The sequence below is a fragment of the Nannobrachium achirus genome (genome assembly GCF_963921795.1).
Source record: "Nannobrachium achirus genome assembly, chromosome: 22".
NCBI classification, from domain to species: domain Eukaryota; kingdom Metazoa; phylum Chordata; class Actinopteri; order Myctophiformes; family Myctophidae; genus Nannobrachium; species Nannobrachium achirus.
The window spans coordinates 22664375-22676144 of NC_137829.1; the positions used below are offsets into that span (position 1 = coordinate 22664375).

Below are 11770 nucleotides of genomic sequence, written 5' to 3' on the forward strand. Positions count from 1 at the left end.
CATACAAACGCACGCTCGCTCGCACACACACCTAAATGGGGCAGTGGCTGTTGCCGGGGCTCCTGTGTTGTTGTAACCATGACAACTAGGGAATCCTTCCTGTTGGAGTTTAGAGAGGTTCAGTCAGGTGACCTGGCTGCAACAGGGAACTGTGGGAAGGGTCAGTCCTCCAGTCAAGCAGTTCTTTTTCCCCCACCCCATCCGGTCCAGTTGGGGTAGTTGCTGTATACCAAAAGACCAAAAAACATTTGGCTTTGTTCACGCTTGTTATGTATGTGTCATCTATTGTGTTTCTTTTTTCAATTAAAAACAAAAATGCTTTAACTTGCTTTTTTCCCCACTTTGCTGGATTATTTGTACATTATATTATCATGATGTCTTGATGTTGGATGAGATGACTACTTGGATAAAATACTGAAATAGTCTGGGACAGATTCTAATTGAAGGTGGTTAATTCAAGCAAGAACAAGACTGAATGATTGACGGCTTGACACACACACAAAGGGATGAGTGAATAGTAAGCCAAAGGAAAAATAAAGTATGGAAACATGCCCACAATTTTTACTACTTCCTTGACAATGTCTCTTTACATGCAAGAACAGTTCGTTTATAGATGCAACAAACTAAAGAGTAAACAGCCAATGAACAACTAGAAGAAAATTAACAGGTTGATTATAGCTTGACGTGGTTGATAAGAAAGTGGCTACCTAATCTAAAAGAAAGGGATGGGGGTCAAAGCAGTATATTCAAAATGCATAGAAAATAACAAGTATTTAAAAGTCTGAAAATTATTGCCATAACATGAAGGTTCTCTAGTCACAACTGTTTGAAACTAGTGGTTTTACCCTGAGGAGCAGAGGTTCTAGCTCTCATCATCTGAGACGTGGGGTTTTGCAATGGCCATCTCTTCCTTGCTGTTGGCGATCAACTTGCACTTCTGCAAACACAGGACACATCATTGATTATAACAAATAGATCCACTACCGTTCAACCAGTGCTGGGAGATAAGACTTCAAATCAATAGCACTATTATTTCAACATTTTGCCTCGATTATGTAAAACAATAAATTTGTCAAGAGGCGTTGTAGATTGGCTTTTCAAAAAATGTGTACGGCACCATTTTAACAGGGTTATGGGATTAATCAGAAAAATCAATTTTGTAAATTATTGCCCAGCCCTACTTTTAACAACAACACACACGCAAATATGAACACATTTTCACTCTCCGTCTCTCTCACACACACACACACACACACACACACACACACACACCAGTGTCCCAATCATGAGCCCTTACCTCAGTGAGCTCCTTGATAGTATGTATGTTAGCCTGTTGAGTAACCTTCCTCTTGGCTTCCACTATGTTATCCATGTTAAGGGTTGGGGTCGGGGGAGCGAGGCATGGAGGGGGCTTGTTGGTGATGGTGGGGAGCGGAGCCAGGGGTGGCATGGACGCCAGGGCACCCATGTTACTGAGCGCAGCCGTCATGGTGGCTGCCGTCATACTCGCCATAGCAGCGCTCATGGTCATGTTGCCCATGTTCCCCATTCCCATATTGTGCATCCCCATTGGCCCCATGTTGGACAAGTTGGGCATATTGGGCATATTTTGCATGTTGGGCATATTGGGCATGTTGGGCATCCCCATGCCCATTGGAAGGGGTAGAGGTAAGGGCAGATTGAGGGGGGTAGGGGACGGGGTGGGTAAGGGGAGCTGGAGGATGGCTTTGGGGCGAAGGCTCTCAGGGATGGGCACCCCGGCCTTGGCGCACATGGCAGCAGCATTTGCCTTCGCTATCTCCAGCAACTGCTCCTTGTCTGAAAATAAGGAAGGGAGGAAAAAGGGAGCAACACAAGGAGAATGGTTAGAGGGACAGAGGCATAAATAACAATAGTACATCTCCATCTGAATCTAACAAAGTGCACTGAAAGTACAACTGCTGAAAGTATTTGGTGATGTCAGAAAATTACACAGTAAAACATTATGTTCCCGTGTGTATCACACTCGTACCCAGGTCAGTGAGCCGTGGAGGCGACTTGCTAGTGCTGCGTCGTGTTCGAGACCCAGAACGTCTCTGCTTACGGAGGATAAGAACCGGAGAGTGACTGGGTTCTCTTTTCCACCTGTCCCGCCGGTCAAACGAACGACTGCGGAATACTGGCCGCCTCCCTCTGCCCCTTGACCTCGACCGACGCCTGGAACGAGATCTGGATCGCTTGCTCCTGTCTCCTGACCTGGATCTCTTCCGCCTGGCCACGGAGCGGCTCTTTGATCGCTTGCTTCTGTCTGGGGACTTGGACCTCTTCCTCCCCCGGGCAGGCGAACGCGAGCGCCTCTTGCGTACCGGCGAGCGGGATTTGGACCGCCGAGGCCTGGCGCGAGACTTTGAGTGTGATCGCCTTCGCCGCGTGGCTGAGCGTGAGCGACTGGAGCGGCGGCGGCGGATGGGGCTTCGAGATTTGGACCGCCTCTTCTTCTTCTTCTCTGTAGGAGAATCTGATCTCTTCCTCACTGGAGACTTTGACCTGGAAAAAAGTTAAATGGTGATGAATGAATAAACAATTTCCTCCTCTAAATACTTTTTCTGGATATCAGTACTTAAATGTCCCTCTTAAATATTAGGTCAAATTTCACAGATGTCATACTTAAATGTCTTCAGAAGTCCTTACAGCTATAACAATATAATATTGCTACATTTTAGGGACTTGTTGGAAGGTGGTTTGACCATATATACCGGTATATATATACTGTACGTGTACCAGATAGGGTGGTTTCATCCAAGATTACGGGTGTATTACATTTTAAGCCAGCTCAAACGGTTTATCATAATTTTAAGTTATACTTAATATATTGTTAAGTGTTTGAGATACGCATCTATGTTTGTTTGTTTTTATAATCGTGCTATGCAAATGGAGGGTGGAGTTTACCCGCTCCTTTCCATGTCTCTCCATTCTCACCGTTGTGTTTTCAGTCTTTTTCTTGGCTTCTTAGAATGAGTCTGAATTCCGCATCTCCATCATTTGACATCTGTGAAGCCGTTTATTTCTGAATCCGCTGCCATTTATTCGACTTCTTAATCTGACTCTCCCCAGTTGAATCCTGTTATAAGCTGACACTATTCAACAAGTACTAGTTTAGAGTTGTTACTACAAATAGAAGATTAAAAATGTTCTTTTTTGGTTAAAACGTTGAAGCTCTTTATTCCGATAGCAATCATTGCTAGCGTTTGTTCAATAACCCTGTCTCTCCAGCTTTTTGAGCGGTGGTCACACCGTCTCCATAGCGTGGCCGTGTGTGTAGGTATGTTTGTTTGTTTGTATGTGGGTCTGTATGTAGCCGCAAGCCTGTGGTGTAGTACCTTTTCTGACCACACATGTTAAGGGAGGGGCGCTGTTGTTCAGGCCAGGCCCCCACACACACACACACACACACACACACACACACACACACACACACACACACACACACACACACACACACAGGTGTGATTTTTTAACTAATTTACTGCCAAAGCCAGAGTTTCCTTGAGTTATTCCCGATGTCTTTGCGTGCCAGGCCCGAGTTTCCAGAGTCATTGGTATCTTGATTTGAAAGTGTATTTTCTGTTTACCAAGAGTTGGACGGGGAGACCCCTGTTACAGAACAAACACTCAATGACTAATATCATAATATAGAGCCATTTAACATTTACTTGAGCCAAAACAAATAACTTACTCCACGTTTAAAGACTTGTCCTTCAAATAAACAACGACCAGAGGGCACATCAGAGCCCTCAGTTTCTATATATTCGAACACACCCTAGGTTACGAAAAGACCCGCCCCCACCTCCCTCTGATTGGCCTACCTAGATCAAGCTGGGCCTATCGAACGTACTTTTGTGTGACGCACGCAGAAGCTTGCCCTCCGGCAAAATGGTGCCCGCGATACAGACGCTCCAAGGCTGGCGGAGGCGTCTATGTCTATGTTTCAGACATTTGTACACTTTCAGAGTTAAACACTTTTACAGGGTACCTTTCAGAATCAGAACTACACACACATACATAACGAGCTGGTGGGCCACACAAGACACCAGAAAGCCACAAACCTGGAATGCTTCCTCCTGGGCGGTGACTTTGACACTGATCGTCTAGGAGAGGAAGTGGAACGTGAAGGCTTCCTGCGGACAGCAGGTGAGCGGGACTTGGAGAGATTCTTCTTCTGCGCTACTGGGGATGCAGAGCGCGAGGAGCTTCGCTGGCGTTTGGATGCGGTTTCTTCTTCCTCATCAGAGCCACCGGAACCATCGGAAGCAGGCTCCGGGGAACCAGACCTGGACCCATCAGGTTCATCGGACGAGCTGGCCGGGCTGCCAGTGCCATCTTTCTGGTGGTTGTTGGAGGCCGTGGGCTGTGGCTGAGCTGAGGTTGTATTAGAAGCTGCAGGCTGTGGGGCAGTGGCGCCGGCTAGTGGTACTGGTTTCCATGGGCCTGTAGGGTACATGTCAATATTTAATGATGAGAAAAATGTCCATCTCATTTGCGGCTTTGGGAGTGATAATACATACACCTATTGTTTTTGGAATAGGTTTCAATGGAGTCACGCCTCTCATAATACAAAGATTTACATTTCAACGTGGATTTAGTTGTTCTTAGCCTGGTAATGCCGTGGACAGTGATATGATGGCAAGTTCTTTCCTTCATAGTAAGGGAAATTTGGCAAATTAGCATATTATATATTTTCTGCATCAGTTTAATTCAGAGGGTGAGAGCTATATACTTCTCCAGTCCAGTCCTACTAATGGCATTGATACAATTATTTTAAAATACTACTGGGAGTGGGAAACTTATCAGGGAGAAGGTGAAGACTGGATTGACTGTTTTAGCTGTTTTGTATTTGTCTGGGATTAGAATGGTGGATTCACCAGCAGCCTACTTTCTTGTTTTACTGTGGACCTATGGGTAAAAATCCAAGAGTTTCATTGACTCAGTGTTAAACTGTGGATTAATGTTACGTTTACATTTTGTGTTACCGAGTATGGAGTAAAATCCTTAGTGGAGTTTTTTGTTTATTGACCTGTGGGATTACTTTGCTGTGCCTTTCCTTTTGAAATTGATCATTTTCTCTATGTTCGAGCAATACACTTTCTTTGAAGGGAAAAAAAATCATGAATTGTTTATGTTTTGTTGAATGCCTAATTGAAATGAATTGATTGATAACAATAACGGCTTATTCCTTGTAGTTGAGCAATAAGTTATTTTTTACTGTTTTTACTGATTACATGGAGAAATATTTCCATTTTAAATTCACCTGCCATCGTTGAGATGGCACGCAATACAGACACTTTAAACGGAGTGGGCGTGGAGTGACTCACACACACACACACACACACACACACTATTATTAATACCTCCTAGAACTACACACACACTATTATTAATACCTCCTAGAACTAACACTTAGTCTTCTATTGAAATCTTTTGTTTAGAATCCAATTCTGAAATCTTTTGTTTAGAATCTAATTCTGAAACCATCCCCCTCAGCCTAAATAACAGTTTATATAAACATGTTGACAACACATCCTTTGTGGAGGTTTAACCGTTACATCAAATAATTTAGTTTGATTAATTGATAAAACAAAATAATAGTTAGGTGCAGCCCTAACAGATAATACATCTGTATAACCGTAAATACTTTCTGTATTACCACAAATATACAGTACTTTTCAAGAACAATGTCCTGAAATCCCCCACCAAGTTGAGGTTTATAATGTGCAAATTATCTCACAAAAACCAGTGGGAATTTGGGAAACACTGTATACAATAAAACATAAAAGTGCATTTGTTAAACGCAAAGGCTCTTCCTCAGACTGAGGCTAATAAGAGCATTTGCTCCAAATGTCACACTTGGTGGAAGTAACAATAACTGCTGTTCTTTATGTTTTACTAGATGCATGCACCAAGGACTGAACAGATTATCAAACATGTCCCAAAAGCACACCACAATTGAGAATATGGGTTCACATCTGATAAAGAACCCCTCTGCACAATAACAGTAATGTACTAAAGATTAATAATAATTTAACAGTCAGAGTAAGGGTCGTGTAATAACAATCTTAATCTAAAAACACATGATGTGCTAGGGATACTCACTTGCTGCCGGAGATGCTCCACTCTCTCCAGCTGCCATTCCGCTGCCCACTGGCTCTGTGCTGACTTTGTCCATTTTGGAAGATGTAGGTTTCAAGCTTTTGACAGGAGAAGAGGATGTGGAGCGGGCTGGGGAAGCGCTGTCAGACCCTCCATCACTGGACGCAGACCTGGACCTAGATCGGTTTAAGTCAGGGGAGGCCGATTTTGACAGAGACCTCCTGTTGCTCTTTCTGGGGGTTTTCGATCTCCTCTTAGCCGGTGCTGGGGAGTGAGATTTTGATCTGTACCGCCGAGAGACAGAGCGTGATTTTGAGCGCTTGGTGGACCGTGGTGGTGATCGATTCCTCTTGATGGGAGACCGCGTGCGCCTTCTAACCGGTGAGCTGGATTTCGAGTGCCGGCGGGCGGGTGGGGTTCTGGATTTGTGAGCGCTCTTTGATTTGGAGCGGCGGTTACGTCTGAGAATCACAACGGACCGTGATCTGGTCCTCTGCCTGGCCCTGCGTATGGAACGGGAGCGACGGGATCTGGGGGGTGGGGACCGCCTCCGACGAGGCGGAGAGGGCGTTCTGGAGCGCCTGCGACGTACTGGGGAGCGTGTCCAGGAGCGGCGAAGAGGGCGTCTAGACCTGGACCGGGAGCGGCGGACCCGAGTGACTGAGCGGGACAATGAACGCCTGCCAGAAACACCTCCCCGTCTAGGGGAGCGGGTCCTGGAGCGCCTAGCACGAGGTCGTGACACAGACCTTCGACCTTTCCTAGGAGAAGGGGAGGGGGACCTGCGTTTCCTAGGAGAAGGTGAGGGGGACCTGCGTTTCCTAGGAGAAGGGGAGGGGGACCTGCGGCCGCCGCGTTTGGGTGATCGGGACAGTTTTCTCTTAGGGGAGGGAGAGCTGCGGCGACGCTTCGGTGAAACAGATAGGGGGCTCCTTCGCCGTCTAGGAGATGGAGAATGTCGTTTAGGCCTCCCGGGGGACTTGGCCTTCTTTATCTTCGGCGAGAGGGAGCGAGAAGTGGAGCGAGACGGCCGCCTACCTCTTTTGGGGGACCGCGACAGGCGGCTGGGTCTTTTGGGGGATTCTGGTGACTTCGACAAGGACCTCCGTCCGGGATTGGGAGAGGGAGAACAGGACGCAGAATGGGACCGAGAACGTGACAACTGCCTGGTTTTCAGGGGCGATGCGGACCGTTTTCCCTTTGAAGCGGACCTTGAACGAGATCTTGACTGTTCTTTACCTGCTGTTTGAGGTCTACCAGGACTCGGTGTCGGTGATCGGCTGGAGCTGGACCTCCTGATGTCTGGGCCTCTCGAAGGAGAACGAGACTTGGACCTTGATGACTCTCGCTCCTTGACCTTTACCCTCTGGTCTGCATTGGCCTGATCCTTCAGGCCGGCTTCGTCTCGGGGAGTAGTTCCCTCCTGCTTGGGAATAATGTCAGGGAGTTCTTGGGCATGGCTAAATCCACCATCTCCATGGTTACCCTCTGTCTTGACATTACCTGCCGTCTGCACCTTTTCCTCCCTGCCTGAAGAGGGTGACCTCATATCTTTCACAGAACCGTTATTACTTTCCATCCCCGCAGATGGGGACACATTGTTATCTGGCGACTCTTCTTTTTTTACAGCCATTGGTTCAGGTTTCTGGGCAGGAGCCCCCTTCTCCTCTCCTCGTCTGCCTCTGGTCCCCAGTTTGGACACTGGTTCTTGGAGGTCTGGGGCTGTTGCAGGAGAGTATTTGCCATCTCCTTTCCCACCCTCCCCATCAGAGTCCGATCCCGAAGCGGAGCTGCTTTCAGATGGGGTGTGTGAAGGAGATTTTTTGTCTTGCTTTTCATCCTTCTTCCTCTTCTTTTTCTTCTTTTTTGCAGCATGCCTTTTATGCTTTTTGGTTTTCGTGTCTCCATCTATCTCCACACGATCTGAGGAGGAACGTAACGCAAGTAATGTTACAAAATTCAAATAAAAGGGGAATCCCAAGAAAGATGCATGTCTGTTCATATACCTGTGAGTCCATCTTTTTTACCCTCATCCTTGGGTGTGGGTTGGTCTGCAACCCCTGAAGCTGCTGCAAGTCTGGCACTATAAAGAGATTGAGAATACCTTCAATTAACAATACTAATTTAGTTGACACAAGACCACATTATACACAGCAGCACTGACCTCGCATATACCAGGCTGGAATTAAAAATGCATGATAGATAAGAGGAAAAGATGAAGATAACGCCGTCTAGAACCCTGACTTAAGCCCTAAATACTGTCATATGACAAATAGCAATCTAGAAGATCACAATGTGTAGAGAGGCTTTGCAACTTGCCATAATAGGGCCACTTTACAGCTTTTTACAGATTATGAAAGTGCAGAATGCAAGCTTTCAAATGGTGTCATGAATATGAGAAAAATGCTCTCAAAGTTGGTGATGTTTTTCCGTCAGGTAAGAGGTCTGTGAACAATGGCTTTTTAACTCCACCCCTACCCTATTGGTGGTGATCTGAAGATGAAACTTGAGAACAATGGCCACAGAAACTGTAGATGTACTGTAAGTGTTGGCTTTTGACATGGTAATGTCTTTCTCCACCCTCTAGAAGGGTGTAAGGAAATACACACACGAAAAGAAAAAAAAAAGAAAATCAACCATTTTGTCAATTTGCAGGACTTCACAATTACCTACATGAGGACCTTTTCTCTGTGACTGACATGTCTATTCCACAAAGGACAACACACATGAATTGCACAGCACATGTTGGCTTTGTCAGTGTGTGTACTGTGTATTCTTACCTGGCTCTGGTGGTCCTAACGGGTCTAGCTGGAAGAGGCGGCTCTCCATCCGACTCTGGGCCAGACTCTGAGCTGCTCTCCTTCTCTCCCTTCCTCTTCCTCTTCTTCTTCTTGCTCTTGTGTTTTCTGTGCTTCTTGTTCTTCTTGTGTGGCGTCTCATTCCCTTCCTTGGAATTGATCTCATCTCTATCGGGTGCCTCATCCTCACCTGCAGCAACACCAGAAATCCCAACCATCATGAAATCGATCATTCTAGATTGAGAGTGCCTTTTTACTGCATGGCTCTGCAAGAGGTTAGCCATCTATGACAGGGTCTGTATTTCTGTTTGTGTGTACCCGACTAATCTCGCAAACAATCAGCGCTAGACTTGCTGCATGCTGCCACAGAAGTGCCCCGCCCCACAGTCACAGGGGTGTGAACAATGGCTTCTTAACTCCACCCCAGCTCAAGTCCGAGATCCACACTAGTTGTGGGAAAAACGTTTGTTTAGTTTAACTAGTTTGTTCCTGTTCTAGTTTATTTATCCATCCAACATATCTGGGATGTGAACTAAATTGAATTATCTGTATTTTTCTAAAGTGCCTCATATTCTGACATCTGAAACTAACACACTCACCTGAGGGAATGTCCACTGCACACTCCATTATGCCACTGGTGTGCCAGCCCTTCACTCGATCACACTGGATTCAAAACAAGGAGAGAGGGACATCAACCACTTAAACCTTATATACTTTGTTGTAATAGCCATTATAGTAATAATAGCCATCTACTGTACAACAAGCACACAATGTGCGTTCTGAGCTTGAAGATGAGAAAAACTGTATCTACACCAGGATTTTCACGATGAATGATTCAATCAAGAAATTCAGTTCAGGTGATTATTTTTTCTAAGTGCTGGAGTTTGGAAGCGCTTTGTGGGAAATCACGCATTAATGGTCCTGTGTACCAGCTGGTTCTAAATATCACAATGTAGGAGGAAGCGGGGTGCTGCGTTATAGAGGACGATTGCTTCCAAAGTTCAACACTTGGAAGAAAAAAAAAAATGTCTGCTCGGATTTATTGACAGATAGTAACTCATAACATGTATATGCTAGGTTTTTATGAAACAAACACTTTGCAGATAGAAAGAGGATACTCCAAGCTTTCCATACAGCCCCAATATTGGTGAGTTTGACTTTGTTTAATACAATCGGATAGCAAAAACTGTTTTGATGCATTGGCTGCCTATGGGAGTTATTGCAACCCTAGATTCAACATCTAATCTAGAGTTGTAATTTGCAGCTAATGGTTCTGTATGTGATGTTATTGATAAAAATCTTATTGCATCAGAAATTAAGTATGCTAGACTCTAGCATACTTCATTTCTTGATGTCATACCCTAGGGATATGCATGATATATTATGTCATTCAATGTCAACATGTAAAAAATGTTGAACCAACAACATTAACAAACAAAGCAGCTCACAAGTATAAATTAAAATAATACATTACACCTACAATTATATCCACAATACCAAAAGTATTGTGGATACAATTGTAGGTGTAATGCATTACTTTTCATCAGTAATAATAATAATTTAATCCCCAGTTGTTTTGGAATTCGTCATTGTACGATTGCATGCACGGCGAGTAGCATACAGTACTCAACAACTACAAGTGAACACACCATTACACGAAAGGGAAACGATATTACGCACAGTTGGGTCAAAAAGGGGTTGCTGTACTTCAAAACATCTGATCTGCAAGTTCACGGCGCGTTGCAGCGCCAGCGCGCTGTGAACTTGCAGATCGATGAGTTTCGGCGCAACAAGCCTGAACTGAAGCCGAACAGAGGAACTGAACTGACGCCGGGCCTGACTGGCTGCACTGCAGCGCAAACGCGGTACACAACGCCCAACCATTTAAACCTTTCATACAGTCGAACAAAAACGGCAACAACACACATTTCAGAATGTTTCGGTACATTCTTGCTAGATTAACAAAGCAAAGCACACACACGCCGCGGCCTCAACAGTGGTCCGTATCCAACAACTCGACGGCTAGCTACTCAATGTTAGCCACACGTTAGCATTCTGTTATAAAAACACATTGGTGTTCGCTTCAGGGGGTCCGCCGCATCACATTCACATGTTATGGCTGGTTACATGGTGCATATTTACCCGGTTTAGAGACCCCGAAGCTGCCGTCCGTGAAGTCTGTGGGATTACAAAGCCGAGGAGAAGTGTTGAGTGTTGCTGTTCTGCTAAAGCGTTAGCCGACTACCTGCTCCGCCATGATGGTGAATGGCCGTCCCAGCATGCCATGCGGCCTGCGCGCCGTTTGAATGGGAGCGTCACGTCGCCAAGGCAACACCGTCATGGCCGCCCGCATGAAACAGTGGAACCTTCGTTACAAAACACATACAAAGCAAATTTGTGGTGTCAGAAAAAGTACTCATTGATTGAAGAAAAAGTACAGTTTCATGACAGTACAAATCACTGGTACAAGGTCAACTAAAAGGAGATAATAGTAAGCTTTTCGGCTTATTTACACAGGAACCACTTTATGTATCTCATGTAACATTGAAAGACAGACAGAACACAGTAGGCTACTTTGCATACGGAATTGTCAGTAACAATGTAGAAAAGAAAAAAGCATTCATTAAAAAATCTAATTAGGGAAAATAAATATTATAGAATAGAATAGTAGAAATACTCTGTCTCTGTTACATGTGAAAGTATGGGATTCTAAATGTACTTGAGTAAAAGTACAAAAGTATCGGTATCAAAATGTAATTAAAGTACCACAAGTAAAGTACTTTAAACCCTTAATATAATGATGAATGATTGTGATTATGGATGGACACAACAAAATATGTGAACTT

At 45.0% G+C, this 11770-nt stretch overlaps 1 protein-coding gene across 1 annotated transcript; it reads right to left on the reverse strand.

Annotated features, from left to right (window-relative positions):
- Positions 1-565: 565 nt before the first annotated feature.
- Positions 566-11179, reverse strand: sona (SON DNA and RNA binding protein a). Its single transcript, XM_080752547.1, has 9 exons — positions 11067-11179; positions 9524-9587; positions 8907-9114; positions 8133-8209; positions 6130-8049; positions 4086-4467; positions 2012-2526; positions 1298-1818; positions 566-937 (listed from the first exon to the last, which is right to left on the reverse strand). The coding sequence occupies exons 2-9, from the start codon at positions 9549-9551 to the stop codon at positions 863-865; spliced, it is 3726 nt and encodes a 1241-aa protein (XP_080608673.1). The 5' UTR covers positions 9552-9587; positions 11067-11179; the 3' UTR covers positions 566-862.
- Between the last annotated feature and the right edge of the window lie 591 nt (positions 11180-11770).